Source organism: Mus musculus, chromosome 15 (genome assembly GCF_000001635.26).
Source record: "Mus musculus strain C57BL/6J chromosome 15, GRCm38.p6 C57BL/6J".
Classification (NCBI taxonomy): Eukaryota; Metazoa; Chordata; class Mammalia; order Rodentia; family Muridae; genus Mus; species Mus musculus.
Window position 1 is genome coordinate 5,161,257 of NC_000081.6, and position 24,004 is coordinate 5,185,260.

The window sequence follows — 24,004 nt, forward strand, 5'->3', positions numbered from 1 at the left end:
CAGCTCTTAGCCTGGTCCTCTCCCTCACATCATCAAACTGTAAGTCCACCTCTCATCCCGCTGCTCTCCCTCACATCATCAAACTGTAAGTCCACCTCTCATCCCGCTGCTCTCCCTCACATCATCAAACTGTAAGTCCACCTCTCATCCCGCTGCTCTCCCTCACATCATCAAACTGTAAGCCCAGCTCTTAGCCTGGTCCTCACCCTCACATCATCAAACTGTAAGTCCAGCTCTTATCCCACTGCTCTCCCTCACATCATCAAACTGTAAGCCCAACTCTTAGCCTGTCCTCTCCCTCACATCATCAAACTGTAAGCCCAGCTCTTAGCCTGTCCTCTCATCCCGCTGCTCACCCTCACATCATCAAACTGTAAGTCCACCTCTTATCCCCCTGCTTCCCCTCACATCATCAAACTGTAAGTCCAGCTCTTATCCTGCTGCTCTCCCTCACATCATAAAACTGTAAGCCCAGCTCTTATCCTGCTGCTCTCCCTCACATCATCAAACTGTAAGCCCAGCTCTTAGCCTGGTCCTCACCCTCACATCATCAAACTGTAAGCCCAGCTCTTATCCCGCTGCTCACCCTCACATCATCAAACTGTAAGTCCACCTCTTATCCCGCTGCTCTCCCTCACATCATCAAACTGTAAGTCCAGCTCTTAGCCTGTCCTCACCCTCACATCATCAAACTGTAAGCCCAGCTCTTAGCCTGTCCTCTCATCCCGCTGCTCACCCTCACATCATCAAACTAAGTCCAGCTCTTATCCCACTGCTCTCCCTCACATCATCAAACTGTAAGCCCAGCTCTTAGCCTGTCCTCTCATCCCGCTGCTCACCCTCACATCATCAAACTGTAAGTCCAGCTCTTATCCCGCTGCTCTCCCTCACATCATCAAACTGTAAGCCCAGCTCTTAGCCTGTCCTCTCATCCCGCTGCTCACCCTCACATCATCAAACTGTAAGCCCAGCTCTTATCCTGTCCTCACCCTCACATCATCAAACTGTAAGCCCAGCTCTTAGCCTGTCCTCTCCCTCACATCATCAAACTGTAAGCCCAGCTCTTAGCCTGTCCTCTCCCTCACATCATCAAACTGTAAGCCCAGCTCTTAGCCTGTCCTCTACCTCACATCATCAAACTGTAAGCCCAGCTCTTAGCCTGTCCTCACCCTCACATCATCAAACTGTAAGCCCAGCTCTTAGCCTGTCCTCTCCCTCACATCATCAAACTGTAAGCCCAGCTCTTAGCCTGTCCTCTCCCTCACATCATCAAACTGTAAGCCCAGCTCTTAGCCTGGTCCTCACCCTCACATCATCAAACTGTAAGCCCAGCTCTTAGCCTGTCCTCTCATCCCGCTGCTCACCCTCACATCATCAAACTGTAAGCCCAGCTCTTAGCCTGTCCTCTCCCTCACATCATCAAACTGTAAGCCCAGCTCTTAGCCTGTCCTCTCATCCCGCTGCTCACCCTCACATCATCAAACTGTAAGCCCAGCTCTTAGCCTGTCCTCTCATCCCGCTGCTCACCCTCACATCATCAAACTGTAAGTCCAGCTCGTTAGCCTGGTCCTCATTCTCACATCATCAAACTGTAAGCCCAGCTCTTAGCCTGTCCTCACCCTCACATCATCAAACTGTAAGCCCAGCTCTTAGCCTGTCCTCTCATCCCGCTGCTCTCCCTCACATCATCAAACTGTAAGCCCAGCTCGTTAGCCTGGTCCTCACCCTCACATCATCAAACTGTAAGCCCAGCTCTTAGCCTGGTCCTCACCCTCACATCATCAAACTGTAAGCCCAGCTCATTAGCCTCGTCCTCTCATCCCGCTGCTCACCCCTGTACTTAACCCACCTGACCTGGCAAACCAGAGCGAGGCTGGAGGTGTCTTCCTGCTCTTGTCTCTGACCCCGGTTCACTGCCAGTCACAGGGCCCGCCCTCGGGTTTTAGCATGGCTCACATCCACTGTATTCCTGTTCTTCCTGTTGTCTGGAAAGAGGCCCCTTTGACAGTACTCTGGGCTACTGTTTTTACAGGTTGGGTTGCTACTAGAAGTTTCTGTAGCAGGTGCCAGGCCCTGTTTGGTCTCCTGTACCACCTGAAAGGAAAAAAAAAAAAAAAAAAAAAAAAGAGGCGAGAAGTTCTTGAGTTTAAATTTCAAGTTTTTTGCATGCTGGGAATCAGGCTCAGGAGAGACTGTGTACTAGAAATCTTTTTTCTGTACCCTGCTTGTACTTGACCATACAGACCGGGCTTTGAGGAATCCAGAATTTCAGAAGGACAGTAATCCTAATGGTAGTTTTGAGAAAGCCTCACTAAGGCTTACAGGTAACGTACTTCTTACCTTCGGTGTTACCTTGTAGGCTATACTTTAACGCTGCCAGGACTTCTCCGTTAAACTGGAATCGTGGAGCTGGCTCCACAGTTGTTTTGCTTTTAGCTCTCATTCATTAAAGTGTTTGGCTCTATCATGTGTCCTGATGGCCCCCAACTGTACAGTCCTTGCTTTGAGACTCATTCTCTGAACTCCAGACCCTGTGCCTGCTCCTCACTCATTGGGGTGTCCGAGAGGTCTTTCAAAGAACCTGTTCCAGGTCTCATCTCCCCATCATCTCCTCAGCTCTTCTTCCTACACTGTTCTCACCATCATCGCAGTTAATTGTCACTTAACCCCGGGGGTGGGGTGGGGGGTGGGGAGGACAATGACGAAGACGGATGTAGGAGCATCTTTAACAATCCTGTTTATCCCTCTTCCCACCATCACTCCATCTCTTCCTCCAGAATGTATCTCTGACCTTTTCCTCCGTCCTTTAACGCCATCACACTGGCCTGTGCTACCTCACCGCTCAAGGGCATCTTCTGAGCGTTCTCTCCGGTCTTCATACCGCCACTGCTTACTCTTTTGACGTGACTGCCAGCATAAAAACATCCCATAGCTTTCCACATTCCTTTAAATAAAGGCCGAAGATTTCTTCCCTCCCGGCTTGTGGAGCTCTGCATCTTTGGTCTCCAACGACTAGCTTCATGTCCTGTTTTCTCTCCTGGCTTGTTTTGCTCTTACCTTACCATAAGTGTGCCAAGCAGGCTCCCAACTGGGCCCTGGCCCTGGCTGTTCCTTCCCCCTGCCCACTTCACCTTCCTCCTGGCCAAGGTAGTCTGCTCCTCCCTTCCTTGGGGCTCTGCTCTGGTGTACTCTGTGACCTTCCTGGCATGCTCTGCCTCTTACTTAATTACTGTCTGTGTCCTGGCCCCTGCATCAAGAACATAACAAACTTGCTTACTGTCTGTCTCCTGGCACCTGCATCAGGACCATAACAAAAACAGGAGATTGGCTTTGCTCCCCCACAGACTTCTAGCAGCTAGCACAGTACCTGGTATCTTATAGGTGCTTAGTAAATCTTTACTGAATGGATGAATACACGTGTTTTAATATTAGTAGATAATGTTTTCTCTCACCAGGTACCAGGTCATCAGTACACCATCTGATATTTTCATGGTGATGGAATATGTCTCTGGAGGAGAGCTATTTGATTATATCTGTAAAAATGGAAGGGTAAGCAGTTCTCATTTAATTCTGTACACAGTTTGGTAACTCTCTGTCCCCCTTATTGCATTATAGTGTCAGCAAGCAATTTTCAGAGGTCTGTTTAGTAATAAGTCCCCTTAGCATGAATTTGTGTAGCATCATAGGCTAATGAGAAGGAAAGGACCTCAAAAGTGATCCCTGATCCCATTTAATTGACATGGATATAAAGACTACTTGTTGAGTATTTGTTCAAGGTCACGTGATTTACTAGTGATTTACAGAGTTCACGTAAGTCCCTAAAATTTATTATCCTCAGATTTAAGGTTTTTAGCAAAACAAACTTTTATTTATTTTTTTGGAGACAGGGTCACACTATGCCACTGTGACTGCCATGTAGATCAGGCTGGCCTCCAGTGCATAGCCATGCCCCTGTCTCTGTCTCCCAAGTGCTGGGATTGAAGGTGTGCCTGGTCTGTGCTCACCCTTAATGTGCTTCCTAAACTTTCCTAACACGCTTTCCTATGTGGGCCTCCCAAAATACGTCAGTAAGTACTTAAACGATGTAGGCCTTGTTCTTCAACCCTGGCCACATTTCAGTTGTGCTCGTGTGTTGGTTTCTGATGTGCCTGCAGTAGAAAGGAATAGGGATTTTGAAGGAGCTAGGAAGTAGACTTACAGGGCTTAGTGTTTGAAGGAACCTTGAAGACGTTTAGTTCTAAGCACAAATTCTGAGCACCGTCCCCTGCCCATACGCACTCTCACGTTATCTGACTGGCACAGCGCCCTGCTGAAAGGCCCCACACCTAGGAGAGAAGAGAGCCTGGCTCCCCTTCAGTCGGAAGCTATTTGCATTCTTCATTCTTTCATGTTACGCACTGTCTCTCTTTAATCAGGATCAGACTCATTAAGCACGCTAGTCTGTTTTTTCTCAATGTGGTTAATTTCTACCTAAAGTTTTCCCTTTCTCATCCTTCAAGGCCCTATTCCTGTCCACTGGAGGAATTCTTCCAAATTGATCAATGCCTGCATTTCTCATCTCTCTCTTTTTTTCCTCCCATTTGTCATTTCTAGTCATTTTGCTATACATTGTGGGGACGTCTTTAGTGTTACCTTTTGAATGCCAACCTTCCAGCTGTCACATGTTTGTATTTCAGATTTCTGCCTTATTTTCTGAAATTCCCTTTGGATAGCTGCCTGTTTGGCCTTACCTGTTTGAGAATGACATTTTGGTTTTAAATGTCTTTTGGCCACTGCACCGCTCCGTTTTCCGTGCTTTCCGCTCGCCTCCTCTTTTTTTTCCCCCCTTCTGTTCATTTTGTCTCCCCCCCCCCCAACCCTCCCATACTCTTAGTCAGATATCTGGCCATTCTTAGCTGTCCACTTAAATTTCAGAACAAAGTCACACCACATGCCAAGCCAGTGGATGTGTGCTGTTTATGGTTTTCCCTCAGGTTGCATTGTTGGAGACATTAATTTTGGTAGGGTAAATTCTTTGCTCACAAGCACAAGTGTTTTTCTTCGTTTGATTTGGTATCTGCTTTTTCCTATTTTCTTGAAGGTATTGGTTTAGCTGTTGGAACTGAGTCGGGAGATGGGGTCAGGTCTTTCCTGTTAGTATGCACATAATCTACATCTTCCTTAACGGCCTGGCCAACCCGAGGAGCTACAGGTCTTACTCCCCCTTGGTGGTACCTACAGCTTTCTGCACAGGCCTGCTGTCTTGTTTCCGTCCGCCCCTCATTGCTTCAGAAAGTCATGGTGCACCCACTGCTCAGCGTTCCCAGGGTTCCGCTGTGCACTTGCGTTCATTTTCTCCTCTAGGATTTGGTTTTGCTTTTCTCTCTTTTGCTGAGTTTTCATCTGCTGTCCATACATTCCTCTTGATGGCCGCTGTCTCTCCATCTTTTTGTTTTATGGGCCTTGTGTGTTGCTGACAGCACCCTGGGGCGACACAACAGGGAGTGACACAAAAGACTCAGTGTGGGATGTTTATCAGCTTGGAGTGTTCTTTTACATGGCTCATCTTCCTTTAGTCGCTGCCATTCTTTGTACTGTATTTTTATAAATAAAATTCTTTTCACCTTTGCAGCCTTTCTGTTACTTATCATTTGTTAAGTTTTCTCTTCCTCTTGCATAATTTTTTTTTAAATAAACATCTACTTGAACAAAGGTGTGAGATTGCAAAAGTATTAATGTCTTTTTCTTAAGGGAGAGGACCTTACATTTCAGGGTAAGGGTATGCTACACTTCAGTAGCATTTTTAATTTTGTATTCAAAGCAATGGCTGGTTTCTCTTTGTCCCACGTTATCCATGCGGTGAAGGTGTGGGGTTCTGGATTTAGAATGCTCACTCCTGACCTGCCAAGGACCTCATGTGAGCATCCTTGCCTGGGCCAGTAGCTCACTTATCGAATCCCCTGTCCTGGAACCCGGGCAAAGCAGTGCTGCTTCCCCTGCTGAGCAAACGCCAGAAAATGCAGAGACTGGAAGATGATTTTTAAAAGATTGTACTTAAAAATTGTAATTGTAGTGTAAGTGTTTTCCTTCAGGAAAGATGCAAAGGGTAAATGTGCTAAGGATTTTCTTTTGGTGAAGTGAAAACATCTTAGACCTGAAGAGATGGCACCCATGTCAGGTGGCTCTCGATTGTAACTCCGGGTCCAGAGGACCCAACATTCTTAGCATTCTTGTCTCTGTAGGCACCTGCAGGCAGATGCACACACACACACACACACACACACACACACACACACACACACACATATACACACACACACACATATACACACACACACACACACACACATACACACACACACATACACACACATACACACACATACACACACACACACACATACACACACACACACACACACACACACACACACACACACACACTTAAAAATAGCTTAAATTTCAGAGTACAGGCTATCTTTGCGTTGTGGCTCAATTCCAATACTTACCTGTCACTTCTTTGTGGTCTGTAATCGTCCCCCATGCAAGCATCACTTGGTATATTCTCTTTTTCTTTCCCTTTTCTCCGATTAGATTTGCTCTTTGACAGTTGCGTCCATGTGTTCTGCGCCCTCTGTGTACGCTCCCACCCTGACCCCCTTCTCTTCCTTCCCCTCCTCCCTGCAGGTCCCTGGTTTACACTCATGACTTTGTTCTGTTCTGGGAACCACTGAGTTTGACTAGAAGCATCTGTTTCCCCCTGGGTTTGGATCTGCTCATTGGAACGCTTTCTGTATCACTCTGTGACCCTTTTTTCCCACTGTTACGCTCATGTTTGGTTTGGTTTTGGCCTTATTTTGTCTACTAGAGTAGGGCCTTCCTCTCACTCATCTCTGTGCTATGGATATCTAACCAGTACAGCATATTGAATATCTAATACTATGGATATCTAACCAGTACAGCATATTGAATGTGCTCAGTAAATATTTGTTGAAGGAGGGAAGGATTAAACACCACTAATTGGAAAACATTCCCAGTTTCAGGTAGAAGTTGAAAGTACTAGAAATAGCCCATGAGCTCCAGAAGAAGATGTGTTTTTAAGTGTAGTTTATATATGTGATAGGGTCAAAGAGTTGAGTTGCTGATTTGGTCCCCGTAAGCCCTTGCTTGGCATTTCAGTGTAGGGCTGCAGGCCTTACTTGCCCATTTCAAAGTACCTCATGGGTGAAGTTCGCCTGGAAGCTTTCAGGCGTTGACAGTCCACAGGCTGGAGAATTATAAGAATGTTTTCATTGAGAGACACAGCTTAAAATGCCTTTCTTCTTTTCCTAGTTGGACGAAAAGGAAAGCCGCCGTCTGTTCCAGCAGATCCTTTCCGGTGTGGATTATTGTCACAGGCATATGGTGGTCCACAGAGATTTGAAACCTGAGAACGTCCTGCTTGATGCACACATGAATGCAAAGATAGCCGACTTTGGTAAGGATGGTTGTGATGTTTAATGAGCATAAGTATCATCTTCTGGTAGTGTTTATGGGGTGCACTAGAACCCCACTCTGCAAGTGAACATTCAGAAGGGAAAACAGTAAGGTACGCGCGCGCGCGCGCGCGCACACACACACACACACACACACACACACACACACACACACACACACGCCACAGGATAGCTTTGGGGGATGTTTCTATTCTTCCAGCACGTGGGTCTTAGAGGGTGGATTTAGGTTGTCAGGCATGGTGGTAAGCACTTTTACCTGCTGAGCCTACCTGCCAGCCCTGAAATTCAGTTTTGTGATCTTAAATATTTCAACTTCTTAACATTAGAGAGATCATTTGAAAAGAAAAGACTATTATTTGTCAAGAAGGTAGCAACTTGATTTCTAATATTTCTTTTTGGTGGAGTATGGAGAAAATGGAAAGTGGGATGGAATTATTGACATAACATTGGAATCTAGAAAGATGAATTATATGAGGAAACTTTTTTTATAAAATTAATATTTAAATGCTGTAAAGTTGGTTTTCAGATGTAGTGGTAGGTGCCTTCAGTCTAAGAATTCCAGAGATGGAGGCCGGTAGAGATCTTTCTGTTCAGCTGGGTCTATTTTGCCTAGCAGTATCCATATTAAAAGGTAGACATTTCAAGGATCTTCTAGTATTCAAAACCACCACTAGCTTAGCACATACACATTAAACTCTAGATGTTGAAATTCATTGTACATTTTGTGTATAAGGTCAGAATATTTAAGAAATAAAGACTATAATCAAGTTAAAAGTTTTTGTTTTTTTGTTTTTTTTTTCTGTTTTTATTTTATTTTATTTTATTACATATTTTCCTCAATTACATTTCCAATGCTATCCTAAAAGTCCCCCATACCCTCCCCCCCCACTTCCCTACCCACTCATTCCCATTTTTTTTGGCCCTGGCGTTCCCCTGTACTGGGGCATATAAAGTTTGTGTGTCCAATGGGCCTCTCTTTCCAGTGATGGCCGACTAGACCATCGTTTGATACATATGCAGCTAGAGTCAAGAGCTCCAGGATACTGGTTAGTTCATAATGTTGTTCCACCTATAGGGTTGCAGACCCCTTTAGCTCCTTGGGTACTTTCTCTAGCTCCTCCATTGGGAGTTTTTTTTTCTGTTTTACTTGCTTTTTGTCCTTAAGAACTCTTGACTGGTCACTTTTTGTCATTTCAGGTCTTTCAAACATGATGTCAGATGGTGAATTTTTAAGAACAAGCTGTGGCTCACCCAATTATGCCGCACCAGAAGTCATTTCAGGAAGGTATTGCTGCCATTAGGCTACTTTTGATGTGCCTGTTGTTGCTTATTTCTCTTAAGTTTGTTAGTCTGTACTGTCGCCTTGAGGATGTGATGTCACTAACGAGGACATAAAAGTAACACATTGGCCTGTGGTAACTGTCATCTCCGAGGCTCGCTGCCTCAGTCTGCTAACGTAGGTCTAGGCCTGGAAGCTTCTAGCTTGTGTACAATCTAATCTAGGCCTAGAAAGACTTCAGCTGCTGAGGCTTGCTGCTGGGTAAGCGCGCCCCTTCCTTGTTCTTTCTGATCTATGGCTGATTCAACTCAGATGTTTTGGCTCTCAAACTCCTCTCCACGATAACTGATTCAATCTGGCTTCTCTGGGCTTCTCCTGAATTTGCCCTGCTTGACCTCCAACTCTGTCATCGTTCTAATCTGGCTCCTTCTCAGTCTCTGCTTGTTCTGTCTTCACCTGTGTCTGGCTTGTCCTTCCTCTGCAAGCTGTCTCTGTACATCTGTCCTGGTACAGTGGCCTCCTCTCCCTGCACTGACCCTCAAGTACTTCCTCTCTCTTCCCGTGAGAGGTTGGGCATATCCTATTCTGTCAGGTCTTTTTCTGATTTGTCATTTGTCTGCCACTCAATTAGAAGTTACTTTCAAACATGGGTGCTTTCTTCTATGAACTAACTTTGCCACAGGGATTAAAAGTGTGTGCTGAGGCCGAGGCACATCACAACTAGAAGCAGCTTTTTCAGTAAATAACACAATCTTGAGGTTTTACAATATGATAAGATATCCTGCAACAGAAAGAAGGGAATATATTTCTGTACTTGCAGATTTTCTATTTTATGAATAATCACAAGGAGCTGGAGAGATGGCTTATTGGTTAAGAGGACTTGCTGCTCTTCTAGAGGACTGGAATTTGGGACCTGGCAACCACAATCTGGGTGGCTCACAGTTGTCTATAACTTTGCCTCCAGGAGACCCAACACACTCTTGGTTTTTGCAAGCAGTTACATACATGGATGCACCTCAACACACACACACACACACACACACACACACACACACTAATAATAATAATAATAATAATAATAATAATAATAATAGAAATAAATAAAAAAAACAAGTGGAAAAACAAGTCCATCTTTGGAGGAGAGTGTTGGTTTGCAAGTCACAGTAAAGTAGTTAGAATGAAGTGCTTTCATTTTTGTCTCTGGTGGGCGAATTGAAAGCCAACCAGCTGTAAAGGTGGATAAGCCGCTGAGAACCTGCCTACTGCAGTACTCACTCCCGAGGAATGCTTTACTTAGGCGAACATTAAAAAATGTAACATGATGGGCAATCCTTGCTGGTAATTCTACACCTTCTCATGACACCATCTCAAGAAAACCAAACCAAACTAGACCGCACAGAGAGCAGAACAGAGTTACAAGTGTAACGTCACGTGTAGTTGTATAAGTATTCAAATAGCTGGCATTCATGTAGTAGCTTCATGTTTTATGAGGAAGGAAACTAAAGAAGTGGTCCTTTAAAAAAACAGACCAGCTGAATGTATTGCATGCCTATAGCCTGAGTATCGCACATGGATGCCAAGACAGGGCTATATAGGCCTGGTATCAAGGAAAATCGAGGTGAGGTGAGGGGCAAGAGGGTTATAAAAAGGGAGAAGGAAGGAGAGAGACTCATTTATGTTCAGTCTTGATCTAGATCTGCTAGAGATTGAAGTGTAAGACTGCTGAACTCTGAACTACTATCTAGCACTAAAGGACGGATGTATTTTCATTAGTTACTTTTTAAATAGCGTGAAAACAAAATTTAATTTGTGTTTTATTTCCTTGTTTTGTTCAAGGTTCAAGTTCCTCCTCCTCCTCCTCTCCTTCCTCTCCCTCCTCCTCTCCTTCCTCTCCCTCCTCCTCTCCTTCCTCTCCCTCCTCCTCCTCTTCCTCCTCTGTGATAGAGACAGTTCATTAACAAAGAGAAGGCACGCCTAAATTTGGAAGTGGGGTAGTGGTCTGGGAAAAGATATTTGCTTAAAGTTGTAAAATTTAATTTAAAAGACAGACTTTATTTTAAACCATATATGTATGTGTGTTTGTGTGAGGGTATGTGTACATTAGTGTAGGTGCTGACAGAGGTCAGAGCCCCCCAACCCCACCCCCCCAATCCTCACCCTTCAGCTATTGCTACGGGCAGTTGTAAGCTGCCTTGTGTGTGTGTGTGTGTGGGGGGGGTGAGAACTAAACCAGGGACCTCTATAAAAACAGCGCAGGTTCTCAATGGCTGAGACATCCCTCCAGCTCAGAGAATTTATTATTTTTTTCCATTTTTTAAAATTAGGTATTTACTTCATTTACATTTCAAATGATATCCCGAAAGTCTCCAATACCCTCCCCCAACCTGCTCCCCTACCCACCCACTCCCCCTTTTTGGCCCTGGTGTTCCCCTGTACTGGGGCATATAAAGTTTGCAAGACCAATGGGCCTCTCTTCCCAATGATGGCCGACTAGGCCATCTTCTGATACATATGCAGCTAGAAACACGAGCTCCGGGGTACTGGTTAGTTCATAATGTTGTTCCACCTATAGGGTTGCACACCCCTTCAGCTCCTTGGGTACTTTCACTGGCTCCTCTATTGGGGGCCCTGTGATCCATCCCATAGCTGACTGTGAGCATCCACTTCTGTGTTTGCTAGGCACCCGCATAGCCTCACAAGAGACAGCTATATCAGGGTCCTTTCAGCAAAATCTTGCTGGCGTAGAGAATTTATTTTTAAGATCAACGCTTTGGCTAGGCTTGGTGGTGCACCTTACCCAGGAGGTTAGACAGCAGTTTGTCTCCAGCTCAGGCTCCTTAGTGAGACAGGGCCAGCTTGGGAATAAATAAAATGCTCTTGCAAAAACAAGCAAGCAAAGAAAGAAATAAAAAACAAGTAAAAGTCAAAGCAAACAAAAACACATTGCTTCCTCATTGCTGCTGAAACACTAATGAGGTAGGGGAGGCCTGTTGCTCGCCAGTGCCCACAATCCCGTCCACCTCAACCATTTCCTTGTTTAAATGCTTCAAATGGTGATGGACCTAATTTAAAAAAAAATCCCTGTGCTTTCTATGTTCATGTGCTTATTTTTTTTTGACTGCTCAAAGAAAAGGTAATGAAGTGAATTAAAAAGATTCATTTGTGTTTTCTATCTTAATTCCTTTGATTTGAGAAAAATTCAAAATCTAGATGCTACAGGGAATATAACTAAAGAAAAAAGGCATGCGTCATGTTCAAGCATGCATAAAATGGGCTCTTGGGGAAATGTACAGTTTGGATGTCTTTCCTTGAGGTCTGTGTGAATAGGAGCACTCATTTTGAGAACAGTGTTTACTGCTGTCTATAGGAAGGAAGCACTCTCGTCACTCTGAGGGTTCGTTTTCCCCCTGAAGGCAGCCTCGGATGATTCAGCTGGTTTGCAGCTAGTTAGAATCCGTGTCTCCAGTGCTTCCTTCACGTAGACGCACTCACGCACGAAGAGGGCGAGTGTTCTGTGAGCTCCACTGCCCTTGGCTTGCTTCTGCAGCTCCAGCTTCCTGAACTGTGATGTGAGGGTTTTAGGAGAAATGGGTTCAGAGTCTGTCACTACAGACTTGAATCATGGGCCCAGCGAGTTGGCTCAGCTGGTAAAACATTTGCTGCCAAGTGCCTAGAGTCTGACCCCTGAATCCTGGGTAAAGGTAGGAGAGAACTGATTCCACAGAGCTGTCATCTCAGCTCCACACCCACTGTGGCATGTGCACACCATACACACGCACATGCATGTGCACACACACACACACACACACACACACACACACACTAAAAGTTACTTAAAGGTGAGGGTGGGGGAACAAAAAAGGTACTTAAAAAAAACTATCCCTGTGGCTCAAATCAACATTGATCATGATGGCTCAAGGGTTGACCTTATTGGTAGGAAGTTTGAGGGTCATAGTAAGGTAGTACAATTTGACCCATGGATCACAAGTTACAAAATAGCTTATTTTTAAACAGGTAATACTGATAAGACTAGTATCTTTATGTGTGATGTGCAACAACCACTATAGATACCATATTCTGACCACTGATTTCTTTAAAAATTATTTTCTTATATTTTTCATAAAGTATTTGTATTTGAAGAGTGTTGACCGATGCTTTTTGATATTGTGATTAATACAGTTAGCATTCTCTATGCAGATTGTACGCAGGCCCCGAGGTGGACATCTGGAGCAGCGGGGTCATTCTCTATGCTTTGCTGTGTGGAACCCTCCCTTTTGATGATGACCATGTGCCAACTCTTTTTAAGAAGATATGTGATGGGATCTTTTATACCCCTCAGTACTTAAACCCTTCAGTAATCAGCCTTTTGAAACATATGCTGCAGGTGGATCCCATGAAGAGGGCCGCAATAAAAGATATCAGGTAACTCACTTTATCTGCCTACTTGACCAACCAGCCAACAAACCATCTGTCTGTCTGTCTGTCTGTCTGTCTGGACTGTGTAGTCTTGGCTATCCTGGAACTCACTCTAAAGACAAGGCTGGCCCTGCCTCCCTCTGCCACCCGAGTGCAGTGCTAGGATTAAAGGCGCGTGGTATTACCATTGCACAGCAATATTAGGTGATTTTTAAACCAATGTATTTTTCTACCTTTTCGAGTCTCTAGATACCAGAGAAATTTCATTTTATTTTTTATTTTTATTTTTATTTTTTTTTTTTGGTTTTTTCGAGACAGGGTTTCTCTATATAGCCCTGGCTGTCCTGGAGCTCACTTTGTAGACCAGGCTGGCCTCGAACTCAGAAACCCGCCTGCCTCTGCCTCCCGAGTGCTGGGATTAAAGGCATGCACCACCACGCCCAGCTGAAATTTCATTTTATTAATGACACACTTTTCTTGTGGCAATATACTTTGAGTCATAGGAAATTGATTATTGTGCTCAATTGAGTATTGAGAAATGGCTGCATTGTGTATCATGGTTTAACCTGATAGTTTAAATAAGGCATGACTGATAGTGGCAGCTGTGCTTCCCGGGTTGCGGTAAGTCACGTCTCATGAACACTCAGTACTCCCTGGCCACCGTACTCTGTCATCAGTGTTTCTTTATTTTTGTTTTCCTTAGTTCTTTGATCTTCTGATGTCTAGAGTACACGTTTTTCTGATACTCAAAGTAGAAGGAACTAAAGACGAATAATAAGTAGAAAACATTAGGGCACATGGGACTTTGAGCTGGATTCCTTGCCACTGACTCCTTATGCTAGAAGTCCTGTTGAAGCTGGGTGTGGTGGTCCACGCCTTTAATCCCAGCACTTGGAAGGTGGAGCCAGGGAGATCCTGTTAGTTCATAGCCAATCTGGTCTACATAATGGTTTCAGGACAGTCAGCTCTGTAGAGAGACCCTGATTCAAAAACAATAACAAACAAAAAGACCTGCTGAAAAGAAGTCTCCATGTCGCGGCATGGCAGATGGGGAGGCAAACTCAGTTAATTAAATGGATATTATAAAATATGTAAGTGGGATGTATATTCGCACATGTTTTAGATATTTTTCATAACTGAAATGTGATAGCAAATGCTGGATCTGGTGGCGCACACCCATGATCCCAGGACTTGACAAGCTGAAAGAGTATGACCGTGAGTGTGTTTCCAGCCTGGGCTATGGAGTGAAGATTCCACCTCAAAAACCAGTCAGATACCCTTAAAAACCATTATTCTTTTCAGTGTTTGCTTTGTTTGTTTGTTTTTAAGTTTTAGTATAGTTCTTGTTATGGTTCCATGTCCTTTCATATATAGAATTAATGAATACAATATGAAATTGTTCAGAGGTTGGTCTTTTGAGTCATAGAACTGGGTTGAAAGGACGAGGGTAGATTTTAAATGGATGAATTGTTTATCGTGAAACTCAGCATGGAGTAAGAATGCATAGGATGATATTGCACACTGTTTTTGTTAGTAAGCTCTTTTCCTATAACATGAAATAGTGTAAAAAGTGAAGCCACACAACATAGTTTCTTTCTGGGCTGGAAAAAGACTGTCCTCAGTCATTGTCCTTTGGGTAGACATACCAAATTTGGCTGCCTTGATCCTCAAAAATTAGTGGCAGGGGACTAGAGAGATGGCTCGGCTGTTAAGAGCACTGGCTGCTTTTCCAGAGGTCCTGAGTTCAATTCCCAGCAACCACATGGTGGCTCACACCCATCTACGGTAGGTTCCAATGCCTTCTTCTGGTGTGCAAATTGTACATACAGACAAAATACCCATACACATAAAAGTATATAAATAAAAAATAGGTTGTAGACTAATGTTTTTCTCAGCATATTCAATGAAGTATGAGCTAGAAGGGGAAACCAGTTTAAAGAGAACAACTGTAATAATGTAGCATGAGTATGAACTCATTCATATCCTAAACTCTGGAAACTATTACTTTTATTCTTGGTTTAACTGAAAACCCTTCTTCCACCATTGCTGTCTCTCTTAGGGAACACGAGTGGTTTAAACAGGACCTTCCGAAGTATCTCTTTCCTGAGGACCCATCTTATAGTTCAACCATGATCGATGACGAAGCCTTGAAAGAAGTGTGTGAGAAGTTCGAGTGTTCGGAGGAGGAGGTCCTCAGCTGCCTGTACAACAGAAACCACCAGGACCCACTAGCCGTCGCCTACCACCTCATCATAGACAACAGGAGAATAATGAATGAAGCCAAAGATTTCTACCTAGCAACCAGCCCACCTGACTCTTTCCTGGACGACCACCATTTAACTCGGCCTCACCCTGAAAGAGTACCGTTCTTGGTTGCCGAAACACCACGGGCCCGGCACACCCTGGATGAATTAAACCCACAGAAATCCAAACACCAAGGTGTACGGAAGGCAAAATGGCATTTGGGAATTCGAAGTCAAAGCCGACCCAATGATATCATGGCAGAAGTTTGTAGAGCAATCAAGCAGTTGGATTATGAATGGAAGGTAAGAAGGCAAGTGCTCTCTCTGTTTGGTGAGCCTGTAGCCAAAGCCCTTTGTAGGAGAACTGATGTGATGATGTGCCTTTGTTTTTGTCCATATCCAATGCTAGGTTGTAAACCCCTATTATTTGCGTGTACGAAGGAAGAATCCTGTGACAAGCACATTTTCCAAAATGAGTCTACAGCTATACCAAGTGGATAGTAGGACTTACTTGTTGGATTTCCGTAGTATTGATGGTATGTACACGCAGAACCCTGGAGGTCATGTAGTTATATAGCCTGCTTACCTCATTTGCTTTATAGTCTTTGTTTTCTTTCTTTCTTTTTTGAATAAAAACTAAGCATGCAAAGTAGTAAGCTTCATATGGCGCCTTCCTCCCTTCTCTCTCTCTAGCTTTTCTATCCTCCCTCCCTCCCTCCCTCCCTCCCTCCCTCCCTCCCTCCCTCCCTCCCTCCCTCCCTCCCTCCCTCCCTCTGCATGTGTCTCAGAACACATGGGACAGGCTGCAGAAGTCAATGTCAGGTACCGTCCTCCTTCACCTTCCATCTTGCTTTGGAGACAAGGTCTCTTTGCACACGGGTGGTTGCCCTTCAGGGTACACTCACGGGCCAGCAAGCTCCAGGGATCATTTAATTTCCGACTTCCAGCTTTGGCGTAATGGGCGTGCCCTCGCTGGCCTGGCTTTGACATGGGTCTGGGGATCAGCGGCAGGGCCTCCTTATCTACTGAGCCTTCTCCCCAGCCCCCCAGTGCACGCTGCCATACATGTCCTGCGTCCTTGGCATCCTCCTCACTGCCCTCCACCTCAGCTATGTCTTAGGAAGCTTCCTGGCCTTTTCCTGCTAATTCATAGGAAACATGACTTCCTATGTTCTGCAAGACTGACGTTTGTGAAACCTGTTATTCTTGCTCCATGTAGCATATTGATTTATAGATTATTGGGGCTAGGGATTTAGGTCAGTATTGAAGTTCTTGCTTCACTGGCTTCAATCACCATCACCTGACTATTGTTCTGTAAAATCTTTAAAAATATACAGGGTTTTTGTTTGTTTGTTTTGCTTATGCTCTAAGTGATGTTTGAGAAGCTGCAGGGTAAGAGCGCTGATCTGAGGTGGGGAGGGTCGAGCTCTTGAGAGGTGGGAACTGTCCCTTTGGTGCCTTGGACAAGTCCCTCAACTTCTGGCTTTTTATATCTGTAAAATGGTTCCTAGGTGAGACAAGTTCCAAGATACCTTTCATACTGCAAGTGATCGATTCTGTATTTTTTGTTTTGTTTTGTTTTTGAGACAGGGTTTCTGTGTAGCTCTGGCTGTCCTGGAACTCATTCTGTAGACCAGGCTGGCCTCAAACTCCCAGAGTTGTCTTTGCCTCCTAATTGATGGGACTAAAGGTGTGCTTGCCACTACCCAGTGAGTCTGTGGTTTTAATAAATATCTCCTAGCAGTGATATTAATTTACAGGTTATTAGTTTACTGTTTCTTAGTTGGTGTGAAAGTCAAGAGTGCTATACTATGTATCCCATGTTGACTGGCCATTGTATGTATTTTTTGTGCTGTGTGTAGAAGTGGTAAGGTGCTTTACAAAGGCACGCTTGCTCTATTTGAGAATGTAAATAAAACCAGTGTGCTTTGGAGAACTGGTTAGTAGTCTCACTTAGGTGCTGCTTAAACACTTGAGGGAGAAATAGATAATAAAACATTGAAATTCTTTCCACCCAGATGAGATTACAGAAGCCAAATCAGGGACTGCTACTCCACAGAGATCGGGATCCATCAGCAACTATCGATCTTGCCAAAGGAGTGACTCTGATGCCGAAGCTCAAGGAAAGCCCTCAGACGTCTCCCTTACCTCATCTGTCACCTCCCTCGACTCCTCCCCTGTCGACGTAGCTCCAAGACCAGGAAGTCATACAATAGAATTTTTTGAAATGTGTGCAAATCTAATTAAAATTCTTGCACAGTAAACCTAAAATTTTGCTTATTTCTTTGATGCAATAAGCATGCATAATAAATAATAGCCAAATACTTCCACTTACCAAGTTATATATATGTGTGTATATAACTGAGGATTGGCCTTTTGGAATGCAGTTTGCACAGGGACTGGAAAACGATTGATCGTTAAAAGCCTGATGTGCAGAATTGAATGAGGATCACTCTGTTATCCCGTATTCAGTAGGTACACACAGCGTAACACACACACAATGGACTGTAGGTCTCAAGCTTACTTGACTTTTGGCCATTTGAATTTGCTGTAACAGGTCTCAGTCGACCATAAATTTACCATAAAGCCTTCACATATTAGTACATGTTGATGTATTTTATATTAGCTTCATGAATTTATTGAGTTGCCTGGAATCCTCATAGACCTTATTAGATAATGCTGTTTTCTGGGCTCCTTAACTTCCAAAATAGCTACTAGTTTCCATTTTTGGTTACATTGTGAACTATTTCCATATTCCTCTTAACATGCTATTTTTGTGTAGTAAGTCATTTCAGAGAGCAGTCTGGATTTAACATTTTTCTTTGGCTTGTGAGCCCCCAAAGCCCCAGAATTTATATGTTCAGACCCTCCAAGCCCTGAATTTACTTTTTCAGGTTTGCCCTTTTATATATGAAGTGCTGCTTTGGATCCAAGAGCCGAGTTGCTCACACTGTAGTGAATCGTGTTGCTTCTGTCAGTGCACAGAGACGCTATCATGTCAGCCAGTGTTGAATGTCTTTGGTATTTTCTAAGCCAATCCAGTGCATAGAAAGGACAGTGTTTATACGCTCTGAATGCTAGGATTGGGGTTTTAGCCCCTGATTTTATTCTGGACAATTTTTAAAGAAAGAAAAGTTGCAAGAATTTAGTGACTGCATGTGTATTTACTACTTAGCTCCTACAACTACTGTTTGGCCATATTTGCTCTCTAGATCCACACATGTATAATATACAGATATGCACATATATTCGAGTATATGTTTGCTTTTATTCTGAACCACTGAGATGTTAAGGTATATATATATATATATATATACCAGCCCTGAATACTTCAGCACTTCCTAAAAATAATAATAATGTCCTTTAGAAACCTTCTGAAACCATTATAAAATCAATAATTTCCAGATAGTGCCTGGTTTTCCAGATTAGCTGTAACTGCCCAGAATTCCATTTAAGTTACAGCCTGATTTTATTTGCAGTTCTTTAATCAGGTTAATAACACTATTTTGAAAAGATGTAGAAGAAATCCTTTCTTCAAACTGGCCAAGTTTATTTCAGGTTTTAATTCAAAATAATGAGTGGCTAAAGAAGTGTGATTTTTCTTCAATCTCTGATTTATATGCCTCTCTCCTTTTAGTGGTAGCATAGCATAATGGGTGTAAGTGAAGATTTAAGTCACGCTAGACAAAGCCGGTATTGTGTGAGCTAATAATTAATGTCATATTGGCCATATTTGGTTTCCTTTAAGTTTAGGAAATTGGTCAGAGGCTCTAGCCCAGTGGTGAGGCTGGGTCATCTCCAGCAACGTGAAACAAAATGCATTTTCTTTAAACATTAACCATCCCCCCTTTGTAAGAGAGACTTTTCCCCCCACTGCATTCATTTAAAAATATTTTGCCCCATCCCCAAACCTGTCCAGCACTTATGTAAGAACGCATTTGGAGGACATGATAGCTTGCATAAAAGATGACGCTATAGTTTATGCACTGATTTCCGGACAAAAATGATGCTTCTTTTTGTTCGGGGCTTGTTTTATTCAACTCCGAATTGAATGCTGTATAAAGTAATGGAGACTCCATTTACCTGAGTTCCTGACTGTATTTATACCTGTGTGTTTGTGCCCTCTGTGTGGGGCTCCCTGATGTCACGTATGCTGTCTGAATGCAGCGCTGTATTCCCGCTGTGTAGAACAGAAGGCTGCATTTGTAAAGTTATAGATTTGTAAATAAAACTGAGGAATATCTCTATAAACTGTTGGGGGGACGGGGCACAAAAGGAGGAGCCAACTAAATAGGACCTTCTAAAATTTGTTAATTTTGTAATCTTTGCTTCTTTTATAAGTTATTCTGTGATTCCTTTTAGTTACCGAGTTTTATTTTGAAGACATTAAAATATTGCACTTGTATAAATAGTATGATAAATGCAGACTATTGCAGTCAAATTTTTTAAAAGCTAGGATATCTGAAATGACAACTTTCAGTTAAGTATGTCAAGCCCAGGACAGGATTTTCACAAATGTATTGTAGTTTGCAAATTCTTACACTGAAAATGTAAAGGGAGTCAATGCAAATGATTTTTAATCTTTTTTTTATTATCTTTTCAGCAATTTATATTTTCTTGTGATTTTATGCAACCATATTTTTACTTTGTCTTGACAACTGAAAGCTGTGTGATGTTTTTGACAGAAAAGTACTGTATACATAGTTTTAAATATAACAGATTTTGCTGATATGTAAAAATTTTGCCATTAAAGTTGATTTCTCATGAAAGGAACTTTTCTACCAAGTCGGGAGACGCAAGAGCTTAATATATCTAATTTAAAATAATTTCACTGAAATAAACACCATTGCTTTTACTTTGATTCTATTTTTTTCTTAAGATGCTTTTATAGTGTTTGGGAGTTTTAGATAATTTTATATGAATTCTCTCCCTACCTTGCCCCATCCTTTGGATCTTTGATACCATTCACAAATAAACTCATGTGGCTGGGTGTGTAAAGATATGTACCCCAAGGGGCATCTTGGGAAAGAAAACCATAAATTCTTCTCCTTAACTCCTCCCTCTGCCTGTTCATTGTGGGCTCTGACATGATGAATGGAATGCCACACACAGCCTGACTGTAAGCCGTTGTTGGGAGGAGTCCACCATTGTGGCTTATGTATGTTTGCCCAGAGTAACCTGATTTAGAAAGATGGCATAATAAAGAAAAAAGTTCGTTTTTCATTTGTTACACAGTATTTCTTATTTCATCAAGGTTTGGGGTGGGGTGCACTTGTTCATCGTTGAGTATCGGGGCTCGTTCAGGTACTGAAATATTACGATGCAGACAGTAAATGCTGAAGCAGCTGTCACAGACCAATCACAAACACAGGCCTTGAATTCCATCCTTGCTAGAATTCAGTTACTATTCAATCTAGAAACTCAGCGTTCTTGAGGCTTTTGCAGGATTGCTAGCTTTCTAAATCAGAAAAGCTTCATTTTAGATGTTATGAACAGCATGTGAAGTTCTTTTGGAGAGCTAATTTTTCTAGATCTTCATTACAAGTTTACACAAGAAACTGGCATGTGGAAACTTGCATCCATTAAACTGTCCTGTTCTGAATGAGTAAGCTTCGGGTTGTTGTAAATGCCAATCAATGGTGCCAAATATTTAGAGGCTGTTCACTGACTTGGAAGACATGGCCAAGTCTTTACTAGAGTTGAGGGCATCATGGTTAAGCTACCCTGAGAGACTGGGAAGAGGAACAGAGCCTCAAGCACTGTGTATTCATCCATATGGCCACTGTGAACCATTCATGACAGATGTCACCAGGACAGCAAGATACAGGTCCTGCGCCAACCATCTTATTAGGGATGGATGGAGATAGATATAGACACTAAAGTACAAACATGTAAGGATGGACTGAGTTGTTGGGAATGTGACCACGTGAACCTCCATCCAGACTGAGGAACAGTGCATCCACCAGACTGTCTATTACGATTAATATGAGCGTGAGGTGCCACAGGCCAACTCTGACATGGAAAGACCTTCACAGAGCTGTGAGCACCAAGAGCAGGAAACACTGAAGTTCTTTTATAGGCTGACTACCACAGTAATACATTGGTTATAGTGAATATACCAACTTACTTGACAACATTAATGAATATAATCAAATTATAAATAAAAATTGTATCTGAAGTTACCATTGATCTCAAAGTCTAGACACACTGGGAAGCTGTCAAGATTATTATATAAGGAGTACAGTTTTGTCATTGGAACAGACATTGTCAACTTTTTAAGTGAGAAAATTTGTGTGTGTATGTGTGTTTGCATGTCATAGCACATGTACGGAGCCCAGATGACAACTGTCTTTCCAACGAGTACGCTCTGCAGACATAACTCATGTCACAAGGCTGAGCAGCAAGCATCCTTACTTGCTGAGCCATTTCACAAGCCCCTTGCTTTATTCATTTCAAGAAAAGGTCAAAGACCTAAATATGAATATAATCAGTTTGTCAGCGGTTAAAAAAAAAAAACAAAAAACAGTTGTGTTCCACAAGATAGTGGAACTTTATAATAGCCTTAAAGAACTGGGTTTATTGGGTCTGGAGAGATGGCACTGACTGCTCTTCCGGAGGCCCTGAGTTCAATTCCCAGCAACCACTTGGTAGCATACAGCCATTTGTAAAGGGATCTGATGCTCTTTTCTGGTGTGTCTGAAGACAGCTACAGTGTACTCACAGAGAGAGAGAGAGAGAGAGAGAGAGAGAAAATAATTGATTTGATTCTTATGTATGTGCAGCCACTTGCAGAGGCCAGAACGTGGGGTTGGAAACTCCCAGAGCTGTAATTACACAGAGGCTGTGAGCTGCCAGATGCTGGTGTTGGGAACTGAACTTTGGTCCTCTGGAAGAGCAGGAGCCAGTGCACTTAACTTCTGGACTCTCTGTCCAGCCCTCATGGTGGAATCTTCACTCGCTTTTGAGAGGCATCACACTTCCGTAGCAGTAAAAGCACTTGGTATCATAGAAATATGAATGCCATCGTTTAGAAATGCCCTTGACGAAGCAGTGATACTTGGCTTATTAAAGTGAGTCTGGAAATTGGGACTCTTGCTAGGTGACATAGCTAGGTCTCATCTCAGGAGAAACTTGTGTTCCAGAGTTTCACTGTAACGGCGTGACAGAGGACTCTATCACTACCATTAGAGTTTGCATCATTACCTCAAATCCACGTAGCTGCTCTATCACTGTGGCGTTTTAACAGCCAGCACCAATGTTTACTTTTGTGAAAAATGGCAATATGTACGAGTTCTGGGTACGGAAGGGCCTTTGACACTTGGTATCTGTGGGTGTCAGAAGAGGGCAGCAGTTCCCCTGTAACTGGAGTCACAGATGTTTTGAGTCTCTCTGTTGAGTGTTGGACCTGAACCCAGGTCCTCTACAAGAGCAGTAAGCCATCGCTGGGGCCAGCATCAGTGATTTTAATGCCAGCGTTGGGTAAGAGTGTCCCTTCAGGGACTATTTGACATTTTGGAGAGAAAGAAGTTAGTAGTCCTTTTGGTAATGTATGTGTGTGTGGGGGGGGTGGGGATGGGGATGGGGGTGGGAGGTGGGGAGGGGAGTATTACTAATGGTATCTCAGAATCCTACCATGTTTCTGTTTGGTTTCAGACCCAGGAACAAACAACTTAGGTGTATATTTTACATACCAAAGCAGACCTGGCCTCCTGGTTCTCCCAGCATCCCTCAGTCCCTAGTATAACTGGCCCCCAATCCTGAATTTTCAGCACAGGGCCTGGACTCCCTTCCCCCAGAGGATCTTTGCTATATAATCCATTTTGTTTTCTCCCTCCCCATCTCCCCTGCCCCCTTGTCTTAGCCTGAGGGCTCTCTTTCTCTTCCTCTTCTCTCCCTTTTCTGGCCTCCTTCCTTGGGGCCAGTGAACTCACCTGCCCGAGAGCAGCTTCTTAATAAACCTGCAGTTGTATATATTTTAATCTGGCTTGAATTGGCTCATTTTACCAGTGGAGAAATAACTTATCAGTTTACCTCAACAAATAACTAGCCAGTAAGACATGCGGTGGCGCGTTGAAAAAGCGTGGTCTCCATAAATCGATCTTGGCTTTGTGTAGCACAGCTATGTGGATAAACTTAAGGAGTTTTCAATTCCCTCAGTGTGCCCCATTGTTAACATCAGCCTGCTAATTTACTTGTAAGAAGTGACAGGTGCTACTTTCAGGCTCTGCTGTGGATTCTCACAGGAAGCTTGCAGTTCAGCCCAATCCTCCCTGATCGGCTCTTACTTAAGGTTTCTGTTGCTGGGATAAAACACCATGACCAAAGTCATCTCGGGGCGGAAAGGGGTTATATCAGCGTCTAGTTTCACATTATAGAAGGAAATCAAGGTAGAAACTCAAGCAGGGCAGTAATTGGTCCTTTTTAAGGCTTGTTCAGTTAGCTTCCCCTTGGGCCAGACCACCTGCCAAGGGTGTGGCACTGCCTGTAATGGGTTGGGTCCTCCCACATCAATCATTCATCAAGACAATGCCCGCATAGATTTCCCTACAGGCATTTTCTCAGTTAAGATTCCCTGTTTTATAGCTAAGTAT

The 24,004-nt window shown here is 43.4% G+C and overlaps 1 protein-coding gene across 3 annotated transcripts in view; it reads left to right on the forward strand.

Annotated features, from left to right (window-relative positions):
- Prkaa1 (protein kinase, AMP-activated, alpha 1 catalytic subunit) overlaps window positions 1–20,643 on the forward strand; it is a 38,039-nt gene extending 17,396 nt beyond the window's left edge. For 2 of the 3 annotated variants that reach the window (NM_001013367.3, XM_011245321.3), the window contains exons 3-9: window positions 3,456–3,549; window positions 7,312–7,456; window positions 8,673–8,760; window positions 12,952–13,176; window positions 15,230–15,716; window positions 15,823–15,949; window positions 17,432–20,643. In NM_001013367.3, coding sequence (NP_001013385.3) covers window positions 3,456–3,549; window positions 7,312–7,456; window positions 8,673–8,760; window positions 12,952–13,176; window positions 15,230–15,716; window positions 15,823–15,949; window positions 17,432–17,676 — 1,411 coding nt within the window. In that variant the 3' untranslated portion in view covers window positions 17,677–20,643. The remainder of the gene's footprint in view (window positions 1–3,455; window positions 3,550–7,311; window positions 7,457–8,672; window positions 8,761–12,951; window positions 13,177–15,229; window positions 15,717–15,822; window positions 15,950–17,431) is intronic. The other variant, NM_001355640.1, reaches the window with a different exon arrangement.
- The last annotated feature ends 3,361 nt before the right edge of the window (window positions 20,644–24,004 follow it).